The 20,424-nt window shown below is 40.1% G+C and overlaps 2 protein-coding genes across 8 annotated transcripts in view; both read left to right on the forward strand.

Moving 5' to 3' along the window:
- The window catches only part of LOC135094645 (nuclear pore complex protein Nup133-like), a 93,708-nt gene extending 88,915 nt beyond the window's left edge, over positions 1-4,793 (forward strand). For all 7 annotated transcript variants that reach the window (XM_063994913.1, XM_063994914.1, XM_063994911.1 and 4 more), the window contains 7 exons: positions 267-488; positions 1,031-1,226; positions 1,628-1,761; positions 2,305-2,526; positions 2,612-2,839; positions 3,313-3,535; positions 3,732-4,793. In XM_063994913.1, coding sequence (XP_063850983.1) covers positions 267-488; positions 1,031-1,226; positions 1,628-1,761; positions 2,305-2,526; positions 2,612-2,839; positions 3,313-3,535; positions 3,732-3,868 — 1,362 coding nt within the window. In that variant the 3' untranslated portion in view covers positions 3,869-4,793. The remainder of the gene's footprint in view (positions 1-266; positions 489-1,030; positions 1,227-1,627; positions 1,762-2,304; positions 2,527-2,611; positions 2,840-3,312; positions 3,536-3,731) is intronic.
- Positions 4,794-6,051: 1,258 nt separating this feature from the next.
- LOC135094647 (very long-chain specific acyl-CoA dehydrogenase, mitochondrial-like) lies at positions 6,052-19,554 on the forward strand. The gene is made up of 12 exons (XM_063994918.1): positions 6,052-6,210; positions 10,435-10,648; positions 12,742-12,834; positions 13,431-13,556; positions 14,102-14,357; positions 14,758-14,933; positions 15,171-15,317; positions 15,626-15,742; positions 16,086-16,254; positions 16,555-16,739; positions 17,332-17,544; positions 18,144-19,554. Exons 1-12 carry the CDS (start codon positions 6,134-6,136, stop codon positions 18,279-18,281), a joined length of 1,911 nt encoding a protein of 636 aa, XP_063850988.1. The 5' UTR covers positions 6,052-6,133; the 3' UTR covers positions 18,282-19,554.
- The last annotated feature ends 870 nt before the right edge of the window (positions 19,555-20,424 follow it).

Below are 20,424 nucleotides of genomic sequence, written 5' to 3' on the forward strand. Positions count from 1 at the left end.
AAAAGTGAGGTTTGAATGCTGTACAGATGATTAATTAGAGTTTGAATGCTCAGTAGAAAATTTGAAGTGAGGTGTGATTATTGTATGGGAAATTAGCAGTGAGGTTTGAGTACTAATTAAAAAGGAATTTGAATTGCTTGTAACCTACTGACATAGATTCACTGAAAGCTAGTAATCTGCAGGTGTAGTTCTATAAATTCGCTGAAAACTCTTGTCATTTGCAGGTATAATTCTAGAAATCCACTAAAGTCCCTTGCAATCCACAGGTCCTCTCAGCAGATGTGGCCCCTCGTGATCCTGTAGCGACCATCCACAACGTCAACAAGCTGCTCCTGGCCCTGCTGCACACTGCCAGGGCCCCTTCCCCCACTGTGCCTCCCTCCACCACCACCACAGACACCCCGCTGGAGCACGTGCCCTGGACTGCCACAAGGGGAACCAAGGGCACCAGAACGCTCCTCTTGCAGCAACACCAGACCACTGTACAGGTGACTCAAATAATAGTAATACATGCATACATATACCATGGAAGGAGTCCCAAGTTCTTTGCTTCATCCTTTTAGTCACTGTATTCTTACAATTTGGTAATGGATTGTGTTGGCAGGCCTGTCACTCTTCCACGTGGGTATACCTCCTTACTCTGTCAGATGGAGTAGTGGTGTGATGCCTGTGATGTATTAATGTAAATATTTTTATGTGCATCGGAGTGTGTTATTGTATATATATATAACAGCTCTTTCTGCCCTGCCCTGACAAACCATTCAGAAGCAGGCTGCGCAGGAGCTGAGAGTAAAGTGCCGTGCGGGGTTGAGGCACCAAAAGCCAGGGTGTCTCTTTTGGAAAGCTGGCACACAGTGTATTAGGTTGATATACATATTTATTATACAGTCAGACTTTTTAACAAGTGGAATGACAAACAAATCCCTGAAAAAATTCTGCATCTAACATTATAATTTTGACTTTGCTAAAATTTGCAATTCATATGTAACCAGACGTAAAAATCCCTGAATAACAGTGTGCTCTGTGCCAGGTTGGGTTGGTGAGAGCTGAGGACAGTGCCACAAGGACTAGACTGTACAGCCAGCTGATCAACCTGGCTGACTTCATTCTGGCCGACTACCAGCCACACCTGCGCTCCCTGGCTGCCCTGCCCCTGGGTCACGATGCCCACCAGGACCTCCTCAAGGAGTATGGGAAGGACAGATACAGTCTTATCCAACCTTTAGGTGAGGAATGGTGACTGTTGGATGTGTTTGTGTAGATCTCTTTATGAGTGTGGATATGAAAAATATGGATGAGTATTTGCTAAGCAGCTACACTAATATAGTTGTACTGTACAGATTTTAAGCTAAGATTGTGTTGTTCCATCAGCATACATATCTACTTTTATCTTCACTCATAAAGTTATGGGTTTCTTGCATGCACTGCCTCTGCTTTCAACTCATTTCAAGTGTTAATGCTTGTGTTTGGGAAGGCATGTCTCATGGTAATAGGCAGCTTCAAATTAGGAGGTTCTTGTTTGTGCATGTGTGTATGTATATGTGTGCATAGATGCATATAACTATACATTCCTTCCTGAAGAGAGACAAAATTTATGTACATGATATGTACATATCTTGTGTTGCAGTGGATGGGGAGCAATATGACCAGGCAGTGAGTCTGGCAGAGAAATATTGTGACTTCCGCACGCTGGTGGAAGTGTGTGACCGAACCAACAACCAGGAGAGGCTCACCCAGTACATGAACAGGTTTGGCTCAGAGGTGAGTCATGTCTTACTTGGTAAACCTCTGTGATGGTAATGTCTGTAATGTATGGCATCCCTGATGTACGTAGATTAGCTTACATTATTCCACGTAACAGCTCTTTCTGCCCTGCCCTGACAAAGCATTTAGATCAAGGTTGTGCAGGAGCTGAGAGTGATGTGCTGAGTGAGTGGGTTCAATACACCAGCAGCCAAGGTTTCTCTATTGGAAAGCTGGCATACAGTTCCTTAATGGGAATGCCTAGGGTGTTAAAATTGAGCACTAGTGTTGTCTGTCTTAGGAAAACAAGACAGTAAATGATTTTTGGCTATTATATGTGAATCAAATGGGACAGAAAACTATAACACAAGTTCAGAAATTATAATCCTGGATCATCTGTATTGATTCACACAGTATACAAAATATGCTGCCTAGGTTTTTGCATCATAAGTATTGGAAAAAATGTTATCCAGAGTAATTTACATCTGTACACCAAACAAATAAAAATGTAAAGAAAAAAATAATCCAAAGAAAATAACTTGGTCAATTGTCTCCCTTCAGGGTTTCTCGGACTTTGTGTTCCGGTGGTACCTTGAGACAGGGAAGCGTGGGAAGCTGCTGTGCCAGGGAGGGGGCCAGCAGGGTGGTGAGCTGGCCAGGTTCCTGCAGGACTACAGCTCCCTGGCATGGCTGCACCAGATCAACACCAGGGACTTCACCTCTGCCTGCTCCACCCTCAGGCATCTGGCTCAGGAGGAGAGCACCTACCTCAGCCGGAAGAAGGTGGGCTTTTAATCTTTTCTTATATGCCTGCTTTGTAACAGTATAACAAAAGGCATTCATAATATCCTTTCTACTCTCTTTTCAGACATTACTGAGTCTAAGCAAACTGTGTGGCTTGGTGGCTGGAGGTGGTGATGGCAGTGGTGCTGGTGGGGCAGACACCACCAATGGCAGCATGGTGGTGGAGGATGACTCTCTAACCCTGGAGGAGGAGCTCATCCACTACCAAGAGCAGCTGCCTGAGTCTGTCCTCTCAGCACACTTCCTTGACCCAGACACCATGAGGGTCCTGTCCCCCACCGAACTGATTCACGTGAGTGTGTCAGCGATCTCATTCTTGTCAGTAAAAAACAGTGAAGCCTTGTGAAGTGTGTTCAGTAAGGATTGACCCTCTCTCACCCAGATTCTTTAGGCTAAGATGAGAGTGAATGCAAGTAAATGTGATTGTGAAGGTAAAAGTATATCTACATGCCTTGTCTCACCTACCCTTTCATTTGGGATGTTGGTCTGGTGTATAGGTGGATAAATAGATGGTTTATTATTGTGTTTTTCATTTATACTGATACATGACACAATTGCTGCTGACTTTCTCACTGTTTTGGGGATGAAAGAAAATCTGGCACTACACTTATTACTACAAGTTATGTAAATAATTGAGTTCTTCCTTATTTTTCTCAGTTTTCTCAAGTAAAATGTAGACTGACTAGAGTCATTTCCTTCAATATTTCCAGAAGTTCAGTTTTCTTGATTTCCTGCACTCAAAGAAACCCTTTCTCTGCTTTCCAGATGTACACCAGTGAGGAGAACATCAGTGCCAATGAGTTTGACTTCAAGAAAGCCTTGGACTTGATGTCTTTCGTTGGAGAAGAAGAAGCAGAAGAGCTGCGTCGCCTGGTGTGGGTGAGAGCACTGTTGAGAAATTCCTGGGACCACCTTGATACAGACAACCCCATCCAGGCCCTCAGTGAAACAACCTTCTTCAAGACAGTGGAGCTTGCATTCACTCAAGGTACGCAGTGGTGGTAATACTGTAGTAACTTGGTATAGTAGTAGTTGTAGTACATACCATAAGTATTAGCAGGGTTTCAGTGTTTGCCAGTGACTTCTTGTAGCCAATTCACCTCTCCTCCAAATCCAGTATTTCCATGAGGCTGCAAAGGTGTGTCAAAATGTAGCTACAAGTTGGTGATCTCTCCTCTTTGTAGGGTGTGAGATGAGAGAGCTGCTGGTGCCTGTGGAGGAGCTTTTGACGTGTGAGGAACTGGAGAAGCTGTGCCAAGATGCTAATTTCAAGTTCCTTCTCCGTGCTGGCTATGAGCATGTGGAGAAATTGATCGGATAGCATTAAGGTTTTTAATGGAGTGACTTGTTGCGCTCTCTCTCTCTCTCTCTCTCTCTCTCTCTCTCTCTCTCTCTCTCTCTCTCTCTCTCTCTCTCTCTCTCTCTCTCTCTCTCTCTCTCTCTCTCTCTCTCTCTCTCTCTCTCTCTCTCTCTCTCTCTCTTTGTATGTCAGTACAACAGTATTTTTTTTTTTGCCTTGTATGATTTTCTATCAGTGATACCAAATTTTCTGCTATATTTCTGTATCTTATTAGTATACTTACTTTTTATCACTTGCCTCTTTTCTGTACCCAGTCAGAAGACCCATAGTTAGCTGCCAAATTTGTAATCCTTGTGATGAAAGTGATGAACCTTCCACAAAGTTTTGACGTCACAAGAGATCTTTATTTTCATTCCTGCCCTTTTGTATTTCACTTCATGTCATACCAAGAAATGTGACTATCTTTATTGAAACTTTCCAGCTACTACTACTTTTTTTCTTTTTCTTCCTTTTATTTCATTCAGTAATTCTTCATTCTTTTCCCCATTTGTTTTCAGTCCTTTCCATTTTCTTCTTTCTTCCTTCCTCTCTTCTACTCATTCATCATCATCTACAGTCATTCAGCAATACCTCATTTTATAGCTCCTCCTTTTCTTTTATTTCTTGTAATTCATTCCTCTTCACAAATAGACTTTCAGCTATCTGGTAATGTAAGTTTTAATTACCAGACAAGTACATGTTAATTGTCACTGCCAAAGCTCCCATCCATCCATGTCTGTGTCTACTAATGATGCTAAAGACACATATTTTTGTTTTATCTTACCCAGCGTGAATCGTGTGTGTGTGTGTGTGTGTGTGTGTGTGTGAGAGAAATTAGTCTTCAGTGACCAAGTGTTTGTGCGTAATGTTAATGGAAAACTTGGATTAATAAAGCTACTTTTGAAAACTATGCGATATTTCTAGCTTTCATAACATTAGTATGTAAGATTTCAATACGTGGATGAGACAAAGCTATATTTTGTTACGCTGTACATACAAACATAAGTCTCTCAAAAGATAAAGATGATTACGGTAAAAATTGACTGGCAGTGAGAGGAGGAAATTTGGGTTCACCATTCGCTGACACCCTGCTGTTTTTTTTTTTTTTTTTTTTAGATTGTCACGTTGTAAAGATGATGCGGGCCTTTACATGGAGATGGCCCACAACTATGTGTCAGAATTTCCTTAAGATTGCTGAGAATTGCGGGGAATGTTGGTAGGATTGTCGTGGGGGTGGAAATTGGCTTATAAGATATTAGTTGTTCTGTGGGTGTGTCGTGCATTATTTGTGGTGCGTTTCTTTGTTGTTTAAAAAAATATTTCTGTGCTGGGGCAGTCTTCTATATAGTGTATTATTAGTGGTGGTGTTGCTGTGTTGCATTGTGCGCAGATTACTTGTCCTACGTCTTCTAGCTCCGAGAAGCACTTGTATTTGAGTCTGAGTCTGTTGTCGTGACCCCCGTGGGCGCTGACCCCCGGAGACTTTATAGTTATGTAGGTTAGCGACAGGCTGCTTGTTGTGCCTCGGGCGTTTCCTTATTTTTGCTACCCGCTTGCGTTAGCTTAGATGTGAAATAACCTTCATTGTCAAGAATAATCGGAAGACTGCGTATACCAGCTAGGAAATTGCGTGGCTGAATTAGAACATTTGTTTTGGCATTAATATTAATAATAATAATAATAATAATAATAATAATAATAATAGTAATAATAATAATATAACAATATAATAATAATTAAGATATATAAATAAATGATATATGGAAAGAACCAGTCATAATAAGCTTTCAATATGAATGCAAGTGATAAGCCGCGCCAGATGTATATATGTATTAAGAAAGGAATAACGCTATCTCAGGGTGATTCGTCGTCATCACGGTATCTTGTAAAAGTCAAGTTACGTAGCGTATGCTGTAGTGCTTGCAGATGCCACCGTCTGTATGACTACACGTGTCACCGCGAACACCACTCACGTGACGCAGGTTAAGCAAGCGGTGCACCCGACTTCTATGAACCTTGCACGTGTGATACATATATGAAACGAGACAAAGAACACTTTAAAGACCATAAATAAACATCTTTATATAAAACCTACGCACTAGGGAGTTGCCAGCAATTGTCAGATCCACCGATAGTAGTGGAAAGTTGCCAGATTCACCGGAAAAAGAGAAACACGCAGCGAGTGGAGCCGCGGCCGCCGAATCTCCACCAGTACGTGTCTGTCGCCAAGAAAGGGAAGGATTCACCATGATGCGCTCCACCAAACTCCTCTTCGCCCTTCCCAGATCAGGGCTGGTGAAGGAATATGCTCCAGCACTCACCAGGTATGCTTTAATGTACTTTTTAACGCTAATCCAGCAAATAATGGGTTTTGAAATAGGTGGCGGCAGTTTTCGCGATCAGCTGATCCTCGCCCAGCCTTGACTCGCTTATGTGAGTCAAGGATGTCTGGCTGTGTACGGCGGAAGGGATATTTGGTTCCGCATGCACTGACGAGAACTTGAAGGGACTAGTCTATGAAGGGAGTGAATATAATGAGTAATAGTTTAGTGACCTATATTCAAAGACGCTGTGTGCTGGTTGGATAATTTGCAGGTCACGCACGCAGTTTTGTCACGGTTTTTTGTTATGTAACCTTTACTGGTGGAGAAGCTTTTAAACTATCACAAAATCAATAAAAGCACAAATATAAAACTTAACTATTACAAGGGCTCGTTAAAATGATTAGCTTTTGGGTTGCAGAGGAGGTTGCGTCCTTGGCGTTACCCAACTGTACCTTTGCAAATTTAACCAGCTCGTAATACATCGTCTTTTCTTATCCAGTTATCTTATTCCTTCAGTTTTCTCGTTTTGCACACATCCCTTCCTCGTGTAAAGCATTTTTTCCAGTGTGTGTGTGTGTGTGTGTGTGACAAAATTATTAGATTATGTAATTTATGTAAGAAGTTGGATGTTATTGATTACAGTGATATGGCTTATCATGATTTAATTCCCTATAACTTGATTCGGTCTTTATCTAAACCTAACTTCATTTTTATGTAAACAATCTTCATTACAGGAAAATTTTGGTTATGTAAGCTTGATCCATCAGTATCATCATTAGCTTTCTTGCTTCCTCTAAAGAACAAAGGCTTGCTTCCTAACCCTTCCCTCCTCATCTGTGTTAGCTGCCCAGCCCATCCAGGTCACAGTCTAGTTAACTTGACCAAACAACATTCTAAAATTAAAGTGGCTCTTACTCTTGAATCATTACTAATTAATAACTAGAGTGAGTGAGTGAGTGAGTAAGTAAATTAAAAATTTGTAAATATGATATTATTAGGATAATTAAATTATGGATATTTTTTAATAACTTGGTCATATGGAAAATGTGTATATTTACTTAACATTTACATAGTGGCAGGCAAATTTATTCCTATGTAATGCTGGGAAACATTTGGCAAAACCTATTAACTATTGATGTACTTAGTTTAACTTCATTGTATAACTTAGTGTAGATTTACTACACTTTTAAAAGGTATTATCCGTGGCATTCTTACCCTGGAGTGGTGCCAGTGACCACAAGGAGCCTTGGCAAGGCTGTACCTCATGTGCAGCACTCTTATGACCTCCCCCACCTTGCCCCACCCCTGGCACTCCTTACCCTTCCTGCCACCTTGCCAAATTATCCTGTCTCATGTGCCCCATAAACACATGCATTTGTATCTCTGTGTATCTTTGTGTGTGTGTGTGTGTGGTCAATAAACTATCTATCTATCTATCTATCTGTGTGTGTGTGTGTGTGTGTGTGTGTGTGTGTGTGTGTGTGTGTGTGTGTGTGCGCAGTTGTGGTTTCAAGGGCATAAGGTATATGTGTGATACTGCCTCTGTATCTACATTCATCCAGTCTTTTATTGAATTGATGCATTATTCATTTTCTCATTTCACTCTTCATTCCATTCAGAATTACACATCACAACACAGTATACCAATAGCAGACTTGATGAATAATTTCCTGCTAGAAGGACACATCTTAACCTTTGAGCTGTACTTCAGTCCTGTGATTCCCACTTATCTCTCACCCTTGGTCAGGCAGCCTTGCCTTATCACTACCACACACTGCATCGTCCCCTATCACCTCATGACTGTATAATCTGGAATGTACCTTTTTGTATAAGGAATTGAATGTTGTGTAATCTTTAATCTTTGCGTATTTTAGATTAAATAAAACCTGTCTGAGATACGGCATTGGGATCTATAGCAAGATATGTTGAAGTTTGATAGATTATGGTTGTGGCAAAACTCATGTTGAATTTTGATAGATTATGGTCATGGCATGACTCATTGTAGTGGCAGGACAGTCAAGGGCAACTCAAAGCCAGAGCCACTCAGGTCTTGGTGGTCATCTTGGTGTTATGGATAGCATATGGCCTTCAAATTATGTGTGTCTCTTAACAGGGGTTTGATGTCTGGCAACACCTCTCATGGATACTCTTTATATTGAGTTCTCAGTATCTGTTATGCTCAAAAGGGGGCATTATATTTTGCAAATAGCATCTAGTTAGATTTAATTTATTTTCATTGGGCAGTGCTTTCACAATCCTCTCCAAAAACTATTCACTGCTTTCTCTCCATCTCAGTTCTGTTGTGTATTCAGAATTTTTTTATTCCTGATATTAGTTGTGAATAGGTGTACATCACTTCATCCAGAGTATTAATAATGTGGCTGGTTCTTGCTGATTACCTCAGTGTATCCATAATGCCAAGACTCATATATTCCAATTTTTGGCACTGGTTTTGAATTTTTTTTATTCTGTTTGGGGACCAGCACCTCAGTGGGCCTTTTATCTTGTAATTTTGTTGCCCTTGTCCAGTGCCCTTTCTACATAGAAAATAAATAAATAAAGATAATTTATGTAACCCTCTCCAGCTTTCAAAACAGAGCTGTCCTTTGTTACGTGATCATGATTAGGCCACTCCTTACCCTTATCCACCCCACCCTGTAAACACACCCTCACCTTATCTCATCATCTTACCTGACTCTGATTACAGTATCCCTTTAGTCAAAGGAAATAATGATAAATGCTCTAAGTCTTCAAGGTAATTTGTTAAGATGAAGTTTACCTTGTCGGCTTACCTGACTGGCTACTTGGAGATTGAAATGTCAGCTTCATTGTTATCATCATCATCAGTCATCATATCACTTATTGTCCTTATGTGTGTTGGATCTGACAATATATGGGTCTCACTTTTTGTGGTTTTAGGTGGTCTCTTCTTCACATGTCCTTGTCTACCTATTATGTCCAGGTCTTTATGCATCTCCCCACTAGTCTCCTTCCCTGTCAGTGGGGAAGCTGGTTCATCTATATACTGAGGCTAAAAAAACAAGTATTCTAGGACTGTTGGCACACTGCCCTAGTTAATACTGATGAAAAAATTGTTTGGTAAAGTTGACTGATTGGTAGTTTGTGGTGATGAATACAGTTGGCAAAGTGTGTGTTAGTGGATGATTGGTTGATCGTTTACCTTCTTTCTGAGGCATGACTGGTTTATGTCAGATGCTTGTAAGGCATTTTTTTTCCAACCATCCTCCCTCCAAGGTTCACTCTTAAATGCTTTATTCTCATGAGGACAGAAATAAGTCAGTCACATTTTTTTTTCCTCATTACTGGTGTAGAATCCTTGCTAATCTATCACTAGAATCTTGAAAAACATTTTGAAAAATGCATGAAACTTCCACAAGAGGCTGGTGAAAGATAAGATACTAAGATTTCTGAGAGTAAAAACCTACAAAATGTTCTGTTAGCTTGATGTGTGTGATGAGCAAGAGGCACACTATTGGTTATCATGAGATGGGGATAAGAGCCCTTGTCACTGACCTCTCACCTGACAGGCAAACATAATAATTAATGGCTGCAAACTCAGTGAAAGCAAAGCAAGTACATCAGTGAATTATGCTTTCATCACCATATTTAATTGTGAAATGTAATATATTTTCTAAGTTTATTCAGGTATCATTCAGTATTTCCTTACATTTCCAGTTATTTAAACCATAGATTTATTTCACTTGTATAGAGAAAAAGTAATAGATTAATACTGTCTGTATAAAGTTTTTCATATTGGAGGATTCTAACTTCCTATGATTTGTAATAAATCAATCAATCAAGTACGTCAATAAAAAGTTAAGTAAATAAGCATAAGAAATTAATGAATAGTAAGAAAACAATTTCCCCACAAAGGAATAGTGTAACAAAACAAAATCCCCACACAGTAATTATATAAACAAAATCCCACACAGTAATTATATAAACAAAATCCCCACACAGTAATTATATAAACAAAATCCTCACACAGTAATTATATAAACAAAATCCCACACTGTAATTGTATAAACAAAATCCTCACACAGTAATGATGCAAGAAAATAAAATTCCCACACAATAACTATGTGAAAGAGAAAAATCTTTACACAATAATCACCTAAAACAAAACCTCACACAGTAATAACAATAATAAAACAATTACCTCACAAAAGAAAATCATCTTACACCTAACCTCTAACCCCAAAGGCTGCAGTCCACCTCAGCCCAGCCAGCAGCGGCCAACTCCAAGAGGAAGGAGCGCGCTATGAACAAGGCGGTGAAGCCCAGCAAGTCCTTCGTGATGAACATGTTCCGCGGCGCCACGGTGACAGAGCAGGTGATCCCATACCCCAACGTGCTGACAGAGGAACAGGTGGAGACCCTGGAGATGCTGGTGGACCCCACAGAGAAATTCTTCCAGGTGAGGGGGTGGAGAGAGTGTGTATGTGTGTGTGTGTGTGAAGTAGAGAGACCAAATGCATGGAGAGAGAGAGCATGAAAGTGTGAATGTAGAAGAGAGAGATGAGTGCAAAGGCGAGAGAGAGAATGAGTATCCATGATTGTTTGTGTAGAGGAGAAAGAAAGAGTGTATAGCTATTTGTGTGTGTGTTTGTGTAAGCATGCTTAGTAGTGAGAGAAAGGACAAGTCTGTATGTGTGCAGAATAAGATAGACAGACAGAGTGCAGGACTGGGTATGTGTGTATTTGCATGCAAGGATAAGAAAGTGAGAAAAAAGTTAGATCTAGGTCAAGGTAAGAGAGAGAGAGAGAGAGAGAGAGAGAGATAAAGTGAAAGTGGAAGAGAAAGCCACATTCTGTCTCTCTACACAGCTTAGCAACACAGCCTTCCTAGCAAGAGTACCAATAATAGAACATTTCCTCTCATTATCCTGGACTCTTTCATATATTCAGCACATCTAAAGAGTTCAGTTATAACCCTTTCACCTGCATTGGAGTCATGGTTTTTTTTAATTACATGCCTCTAAAACAATTCAATATACAGTAATTTCTAAACACTATACTAGAAAATCTATCCTGTCTATTACTTTCTTTTTATAGTACCATGCTTTAATGTTGTGACTAGTTGTATACTACAGTGAGAGGCTTAAATGTATTTCAATAGCATTAAATTGTACCGTTATACATGAAAGAAATACAAGGTAGTGAACAAGACCCTGGTAAGCCTACATATGCTAGTCACTCTTTAATACATATATATATTCACGTCTTTATCATCTATATATAAATTTGTAGCCTTGAAGCTGTCTATTAAGTACACTAGGAACTTGTTAATGTATTCCAGTCATCTAATACAATATACAGAAACCAGTTCCTTTCTAGTACTTCCTTATACAAATATAGACTAACTGATGAGAAACTTGATAGGCAGACTGTGTATTGTGTTGTGCCTGACCTGCAGAGACTGGGGGTTGGGGGGGGGGGGGAACAGGGAAGAGCGAGAGAGGAAGAGTAAGTCAAGGTTATGATAGAAGGAGAGAGAAGAATGATGTTATGTGCATTATTCATTGGGGTGGTTGTGACGTACTAATTGAATGCTGATGGTGGTATGCTTAGTATTTGAGAACATAGGAATATAAGAAAATAAGGGAAGCTGCAAGAAGCCACCAGGCCTACATGTGGCAATCCCTGTTTAGCAACTCTACATAACTGTTCTAGCTTGAAACTGAATAAGAGACATGAAATAAAAGGGTTTAAACTTATACTTGTCTGTCTTTAACATAAGTGGTGCCTTTCAGTTTTATACTCTGAATTTGTACTGGTGTTTTATTAAGATGGAAGAAAAGTTGTACAAGTAAATAGATGTTGCAGAAAATAAATAAAAGTTCCTGTTTTAAGTGTTGAGAAGTTAGTGTCAGAAATTATTGCTTATCTGTTCTTTTATTTATTTATTTTTTTTTTTTTTTCTGTAAATGTCAGTAACTTGCCTTAAACTCTCTCTCTCTCTCTCTCTCTCTCTCTCTCTCTCTCTCTCTCCTCTCTCTCTCTCTCTCTCTCTCTCTCTCTCTCTCTCTCTCTCTCTCTCTCTCTCTCTCTCTCTCTCTCTCTCTTACTACTGTCACTTTTCAGTCACAAATTAAAACCAATAAATTCACAGCATAGCAAAAAGAGGCACAAGATCAAGGAAAAAGATCCACTGAGTGCCATTCCCCCCCAAAAAAGGCCAAAAAGGAACCATTCATCTCCATTATTGACCTTTCTATTATTACTCTCCAATAACACAAGTAGAAACCAATAAATTATCAGCATAGAAAACATTTTTTTATGTAAGAGAGGCACAAAAGCAAGAAAAAGATCCATTGAGAGCCCCATTCCCAAAAGAAAGGTCAAAAGGACACCATTCATCGCTGTCACTGAATTACACACACACACGCACATATTTTTTCAACTTTACATTACATTCATCACCCTTGATAGTTTTCCTTGCCATGTGTTGCTGGAGTGTGGTTGTGAATGCCCTTACTAGTCATGCCTCACTGTTGCCATGTTTTGCAGGAGTGTAATGATGCAGCGAAGAACGACTCACTGGAGAAAGTAGACGAAGACACACTGCAGGGCCTGAGAGAGATGGGTGCCTTTGGTTTGCAGGTAAGAGGCTGCTGTAGAATGTATGAGTGGTCTGATGCTGTTTTTGTTTTCATTTAGCTCTGTGAAATGGGATGTGGGCTTTGTTTTGTTCTCATTTCTTTTCTTTAGTTGTATTTTTGTATTTTTCCTTATTTTTCATTTCCTTTTTTCTTTGATTTTTTTTTAATTGTTTGATTTGAGTGGCCTTTTTTTTTTCCTCTTCTTTTGTGGTACTTTTGTGGGTTTTTTTTATTGTCTTATTTAAGTGGTCAGAAGTGCTTGTTTTTTCTTTTAGCTCTGTGAAATAGGGATGGGTACTCTGTTTTTTACTCTGTTTTCTTCTCATTTCCTCTTTTATTTAGTGGTGTTTGTGTGTTTTTATTATTTTCCATTTATCATTGTGAAATTTCTCTTTTTCTTTGTTGGTATTGACTTTTCTCTGATTCTCTCTCTCTCTCTCTCTCTCTCTCTCTCTCTCTCTCTCTCTCTCTCTCTCTCTCTCTCTCTCTCTCTCTCTCTCTCTCTCTCTCTCTCTCTCTCTCAAGAAACTCTTTAAAAATAGCAGATTCCAGAGAGATCACAAGTAACCCACACCTCACTTGGTCTCTATTCCACAGGTGCCGGCAGACCTGGGTGGTGTGGGTCTTAACAACACACAGTATGCCCGCTTGGTGGAGATTGTGGGTTCTCATGACCTTGGCGTTGGCATCACCCTTGGCGCCCACCAGTCCATTGGCTTCAAGGTATGACTCACTACTGTCTTGTCTGTCTCATCCCACAAAGCAATGAGATAAGTTATTATTATTCCTGTCTCTTATCCCCACTGTCTATCTGTCTCATCCAGTAAAGCTGTGATCATTCCTATGTCTTATCACATTAAAACAATGGAATAACTCACTATATCCCTCTGTCTCTTGTCCTAACAAAGTAACTTGTAATGAGAACAAACACTGATAGAAAACAATCCCTACTGTAGTTTTCTTTGAGGTATGTATAACTTACTCCTCAGGTCCTTCACTGATACCTCTCCTCCTTCAGTTCAAGCCTTTTTCTCTCAACCATCCCACTTCCCTCAATTCACAATCCTTTTTCTCTTGACTCCTCAATAGTATACCCTCATGTCCTTCAGTGTTACTCCTCTTCCCACGATCCACAATTCTTTTTTCTCTTGACTCACTCACTAGCATGTCCTCAGGTCCTTGACACTGACTCCTCTTGACTCCTCTTCCCTCAATTATCTAACCTTATAGCATAACCTCAGATCCTTCACAGCTCATCCTCCCCACAGGGCATTCTCATCGCTGGGAACCCTGAGCAGAAAGCCAAATACCTCCCTAAGGTGGCATCAGGAGAACAGTTTGCTGCCTTTGCCCTCACAGAGCCCACCAGCGGATCAGATGCTGGTTCGATCCGCAGCCGTGCTGTGCCCTCAGAGGATGGCTCCCACTACATCCTCAATGGCTCCAAGATCTGGATCAGCAACGGTGGATTGGCGGAAGTGTTCACAGTTTTCGCCCAGACCCCCGTCACTGACCCCAAGACAGGTGGGACAATTTTTGTTGTGTCCATCTGTCACAATCCTGTTTAATTGGTGCTTTTTTACATATATTTTTTTTAGGCTCTCCTAAATTTCAGTTATCACTTGAATCGTTCTTCCTTCTGATCCTTCACTTTTACATGTCTAAGGTCCATATTCTTGAATGTAGTAGTATCTCATATCAGCTAGGCTAAAACAGGCTTCATTGGAAGTTATTGGTATTTTCAGTGGTATTTTCATGACTAGCCATAGGTTGACAAGGACTTTATATCACCAGCAGAAAAGACATCCTTGAGAACCTGCCTTTTCATCTCTGTAGCCTTTGAGAATAGTCATGATGAGAGAGCAAAGTGTTTAAGACCTAAAATGTGTCCCTAAATTACCTCATTTGACCTTTAACCCTTCAGGAACCACTAGGGACAAGGTGACAGCATTCATCGTGGAGCGTTCATTTGGAGGAGTGTCCCATGGTCCTCCTGAGAAGAAGATGGGCATCAAGGCATCAAACACTGCCGAGGTGTATTTTGAAGACACCAAGATTCCTGCCGAGAATGTCCTTGGGGGTGTGGGCAACGGATTCAAGGTTAGGAGATGTATATTGTTTGTTATTTGCTGATTTATTTATTTATTTACTACAGTCATTTATGCTTTAGTGTCATTGTTTATTTGTGTAGTCATTATTTCTTCTCATTTTATTCCTTTATTTTTACTCTAAGGAATTTGTGTTTTTTATGGACTTAGAGAGCATCTTTTTCTAACATATTTTCCAGGTTACTGTGGAAATTTGTAAGCACTTTATAATCCAAGTATTTTCTTTCAGGTTGCCATGGAAATTTTGAACAACGGCAGGTTCGGCATGGCAGCAGCTCTCTCTGGCACCATGCGCTACTCCATCAAGAAAGCCGTCGACTTCGCCACCGCCCGTACTCAGTTTGGCCGCCGCATTGACACATACGGTGCCATCCAGGTGAGACTGACAGGTAGCGGCATGGCAGGTGTGAGATGGGAAAGTGTTGGCAGGTTATGTGGGGTGCAGATGTGATGTTACTTGGTGGGAGTGAGACTTTCTGTTGTGTTTTGAATGCATGATGTGTCCTGGCCAGATTAGAGGAACCAAGTAGAAGTCACTAAGAATTAAACTGGCCTGGAGTAGACAGGTTGTGGAGAAGGTTGAATTCCTTTCCCTATGTCATGGTATCGTAGTCTGTTGATGCGTACGGGTAAATATCATTGTTTTTCTCCTTACTTCAACTGTCCCTTCCCTCCCCCTCACAGGAGAAGCTGGCGCGAATGGCAATGTTGCACTACGTCACAGAGTCAATGGCTTACATGATCTCCTCCAACATGGATGCCGGATCAAAGGATTATCATCTGGAAGCAGCTATCAGCAAGGTGTGTGTGTGTGTGTGTGTGTGTTTTAACAGGTCTTCTTTGCCTTCATTGTGTCTGTGTGATAAAGAACAAAGAAGAATTGTGTTTAAAATCATTGGAATTTTGCCAAAGATGTATTCATTTGTGTTTGAAGAGAGCAAGGAGAAAATGTGATGAAAATATCCTATGTAACATGTTCTTAAGGCTAACAACTTTTTATGGTATTCTAAGGATGACAATATTTATGACAGTGTTAATGCACACGATCATATTTATGCAAACAACTAGTATTAAAAAAGATGTTATGGTGACTGGAGAAGAGAGATAAGAGCAAAAGGTTGAGTACTGCTGTCCATTCCCTCAGTGCTTCGCATCAGAGGCTGCCTGGACAGTGACGGACGAGGCGATCCAGGTGATGGGAGGAATGGGCTTCATGAAGGACACGGGACTGGAGAGGGTCATGAGGGACCTGAGGATCTTCCGTATCTTTGAAGGAACCAACGACATCCTTCGCCTCTTTGTTGCCCTCACTGGTAAGGATCTTTTTCTCTCATGCTCTTCCTCCATTACTTTTTTTTATTATGTTTTATTGCTACTGATGTTTTCCTCTCATTGTTTCTCTCACTCTCTCCCTTTATTACTTCTTTCTTTTTACTTTTATCATTGCTTGTGTTGCTACAAATCTGAATTTTTCCTACTCATGCTTCCCCATTAACACCCATTTCTTATAGTGCTCTTGTCGTAACATCAGTTTAATCATACTCCATATTTATTTTATCCTTCCTGGCTTCTCATTATAATTTATCCACCACCATCACCACCTCTTCCCTCAGGCCTTCAGTTTGCTGGCGGTCACCTGAGGGAGCTGCAGCAGGCACTCAAGAACCCAGCTGCAAACATGGGTCTCATTGTGGATGAGGGTGCCAAGAGAGCAAAGAGGGCGATTGGATTCACTGACACTGGGAAGATTGAAGGCGTCCACCCCAACCTGAAGGACTCCGGCCTACTTTTGGGAAGGGTAAGGAAGGGAATTATCAGTGAATCAGTCAGGCTACACCTGTAATAAAATAAGTCCTGTGCTAATGTAACAGAATCTACTCATAACTTTTCGTATTCATTGCTAACCTACTATATCATATTTCTAAAGTGAGTGAATCCTATGCTAACTTCCTAAGATATAATTGTAACCTTTCTCATTCAATACCAAACCCTTCACAGACAAGAACTAGCCTCAGTGAGCCAACTTAGACTATAATTCTAATGTTAATGATCTCTGTCTTAGCTTAACCAAACCTGATCGTAACTTTCCATTTGATAAACCAACACTCATCACCATTATCATTTTATTTCACATTTTCCCTTTCTTTTTTTTGATAGGGTTTGATATGTTTGCTATATAAACTAATCACATAATTCAGACATCTTTTATCACACAACTACCATATAGTAACCTAAACCAACTCTGACATAACTAAACTTGACGTAATCTAATCCTAATTCTACTTAATTTAAACTAACTGCTACATAAATTCAACCTTATTTGACCTAAAAGCTATTTTAAAGTAACCTAAACCAAATGAAATGACCCAACCTCCTACTCTTCTCCTCAGGCGGTGGCTGCATTTGGCGCTAGTGCTGAGGGTCTTCTGCTCAAGCACGGGAAGCAGATTGTGGAGCAGCAGTTCCTTCTCAACCGCTTGGCCAATGCTGCAATGGATCTGTACAGCAGCATGGTGGTGCTCTCCAGGGCCTCTCGCTCCCTGTCCACCAACCTTTCATCCTGCACTCATGAGGAGAAGATTGCGAGAGTGTGGGTGAATGAGGTGAGTGTGTGCATTATTCTGCCTGATGTCATGGTGCCTTTTTTCCTGGAGCATCATAGAATAAGGTGTGAAGTGGAGGACGTGAGTGTGCTGAGCAGGTTGAGTTACGGACACATCAGAAGGGAAGAGGGCCGTATACTGAGATGAGCATCTGAGTGTAAGGTAGTTTGAAGGAGCCAATTGGGAAGACAAAAGAATACCTGGTGACATTATGTATTTAGGAAATATGCAGACTGAAAACACCAAAAGAAGAGTAATGATGATGAGTATTCAAGACAGATTGAAATTATTATTCACCTTTTATCACTCTTCTCGAGCATACAGTATATTTAGGACTAAACAAGCAGTATTATGAAGTTAGCTTCACCTGTTGCATGCCCAGCTCCTCTTGGGTCATGGAGCTCTTAACATAAAGCAGTTAATTAGTGTATATATTGATATCTATGCATTTTATGGCTGCAAAATTCACTGGACTTGACATGACTACTTGACACTACTGAGATGTGAGAGAATGGAGAGAATACTTAAGTAGTGTGATTGTGAGAGAGAACCTGTTGTTATGATGATAGATGGCTTACTCTTATCCTCTTCCCTTGCAGGCATCAGACCGCATCCAGCTTAACTTGACAGCCATGCGCTCTGCAACCTCCATCAGCAACTTTGAAGACTTAGCCTCCATCTCCAAGGATCTGTGTGAGAATGGAGATATTGTTGCACAAAGGCCACTTGGGATTTAGTCATCTAATCATCTCTTGTCTTCTAGGATTGTCACCTAATCTCTTGTCTTCCTATGTTCCTTCCTCTTCTCACTGTTTCCTTGGTTACTGCTCCACTATCTTCTCCTTTATTTCCCACTTGGTCGTCTTACATGCTTCCATCAGCTTTATTCTTCTCCATCTCTCTCTCAGTCCTTCACCTTTCCTTTGTAGTTATTGTAGTATTTAAGTGATGAACGTATACAAATGATTGACTTGCTTTTGAAGTGGTTTCTCTCTCTCTCTCTCTCTCTCTCTCTCTCTCTCTCTCTCTCTCTCTCTCTCTCTCTCTCTCTCTCTCTCTCTCTCTCTCTCTCTCTCTCTCTCTCTCTCTCTCTCTCTCTCTCTCTCTCTCTCTCTCTCTCTCTCTCCTGGAATGGGTTTAGACATATTTTGGAATAATTCATCTCACAGCATATCTTTAGACTCAACACACTTGTACATATTCAAACCGACAGAGAAACCGCATCAATTTTAGACAAAACAGATACAGCTTGATTAATATATATCTTTTGTACAGTTTAATAGTCAAGATTATTTATTTTGCACCGCTGATCCTGTTGAGACTTTTTTTGCTCCAGATACCTCAGTTACCTCATTAATACACTACACAACACTCGCACACTGATGCTTGGAGATAATGTTGATCTGTGCCAAATCCTAACAGGGCCCTAACTTTCACTGTGACATGCAACACCTCACAGCACTAGAAGCAACAAAATCTTAATAAATGACAAAAAAGAGGAAAATGGGGAATTAAAGGAATGGATTTAGCAATTTTTAGCCAATATGATACTTGAGTTGGCTGTGGGGGAAGAAAAAGACCTCAGTGATTAGTAATTAGGGAAGATCAAACCCTAGGCAGTAAGGGTGATTCTCTAAGCTCACTGTTCAGTATTTAATAAAGTACCAAAACTCAAACTGCAAGGAATTTTCATGCACTTAAGACTCATTAGTGTACAGTGTCTTATTCATGCACTTCAAACTTCGGTAATACTAAATAGAATGCCTTAATTATTTTTTCATCTCATTTTAATAAATTTTCCATGTTTTTTTTATTGAAATATCTGGATCGTTTTTCATCTTTTCTCATTTTTATTAATTTCCATGTCTCTTACTTCTTTGGGGGATATAGATCACATGATACACACACACACACACACACACACACACACACACACACACACACACACACACACACACACACACACACACACACACACACACACACACACACACACACACACACACACACTGCATGTCCTGTATCTTTAAACATACTCAACACTTTGCCATAACAATGCAATTTAGAAGTTATGACATTTTCTTAACAGTGCAAGATGGGACTAGTTCATAACCTTTATGTTATGTTAAGCATATTTTATGATATAGTTTAGTGGGATAGGACCAACTGTATTTTTAATAATAATAATAATATTTTGGTGTATTATTTGTAATCCCTTTGAAATGCACTGTAAGTTACTGTAGTATCATGGTATTGTATGAATGCACTGTAAGTTACTTCAGTATTTTGGGTTTTGTACATCTTTGTATGAATAGTTGTAGTGTTTGCACATTTTGTTAGTAGGTAGATATACAGCGGTCTCAGTTTCCACTGTCTGGTGGTCACAACACTGCCAGCGTTATCTCTGCTCATTTATTTCTTTATTTTTTTTATTTATTGTATGTCCTCCATGTGCTTACAGGTATGGCAGTTAGGTTTTTATGTCCTTAATTTTTATTTTACTGTAGCATTAACAGAGGTGAGTGATATACTGTAGGCGTTGACTTAAGCTGGTTCTGATCTATACTAAAAATCAGTTTACATGCTGTAGGAATGTAACTCGTCATAACAAGAGGACTCCTGTTTGTAGTTGTAAGCTTTGGTCATTAAGTTACAGTATAGTTTTCCAAGTTGGAAATGGCAGTAGTGGTTCTGGGAATCTTCTTTTTTGTTAATTTACTTTTTAATTCACATTAACTTTTATTTACTTTTTTTTTTTTTTTATGGCTTGTAGTGCGAGTAAGTAATTCTTCGGGCTGAGATGGCTGCCCCCTTCTGTTTGTGGGGGAAGGCTTATGGACAGCTCCCATGTGTGGTGACAGGATTTTTTTAAGTAGGGGC

This window comes from Scylla paramamosain, chromosome 46, assembly GCF_035594125.1.
Source record: "Scylla paramamosain isolate STU-SP2022 chromosome 46, ASM3559412v1, whole genome shotgun sequence".
NCBI classification, from domain to species: Eukaryota; Metazoa; Arthropoda; class Malacostraca; order Decapoda; family Portunidae; genus Scylla; species Scylla paramamosain.

Coding starts and splice junctions, on each gene's coding strand:
- LOC135094647 (XM_063994918.1), top strand. CDS start 6,134: ATGATGCGCTCCACCAAACTCCTCTTCGCCCTTCCCAGATCAGGGCTG. Junction 15,318..15,625: donor ACACATACGGTGCCATCCAG/GTGAGACTGACA, acceptor TCCCCCTCACAG/GAGAAGCTGGCGCGAATGGC. Junction 16,740..17,331: donor CCGGCCTACTTTTGGGAAGG/GTAAGGAAGGGA, acceptor TCTTCTCCTCAG/GCGGTGGCTGCATTTGGCGC.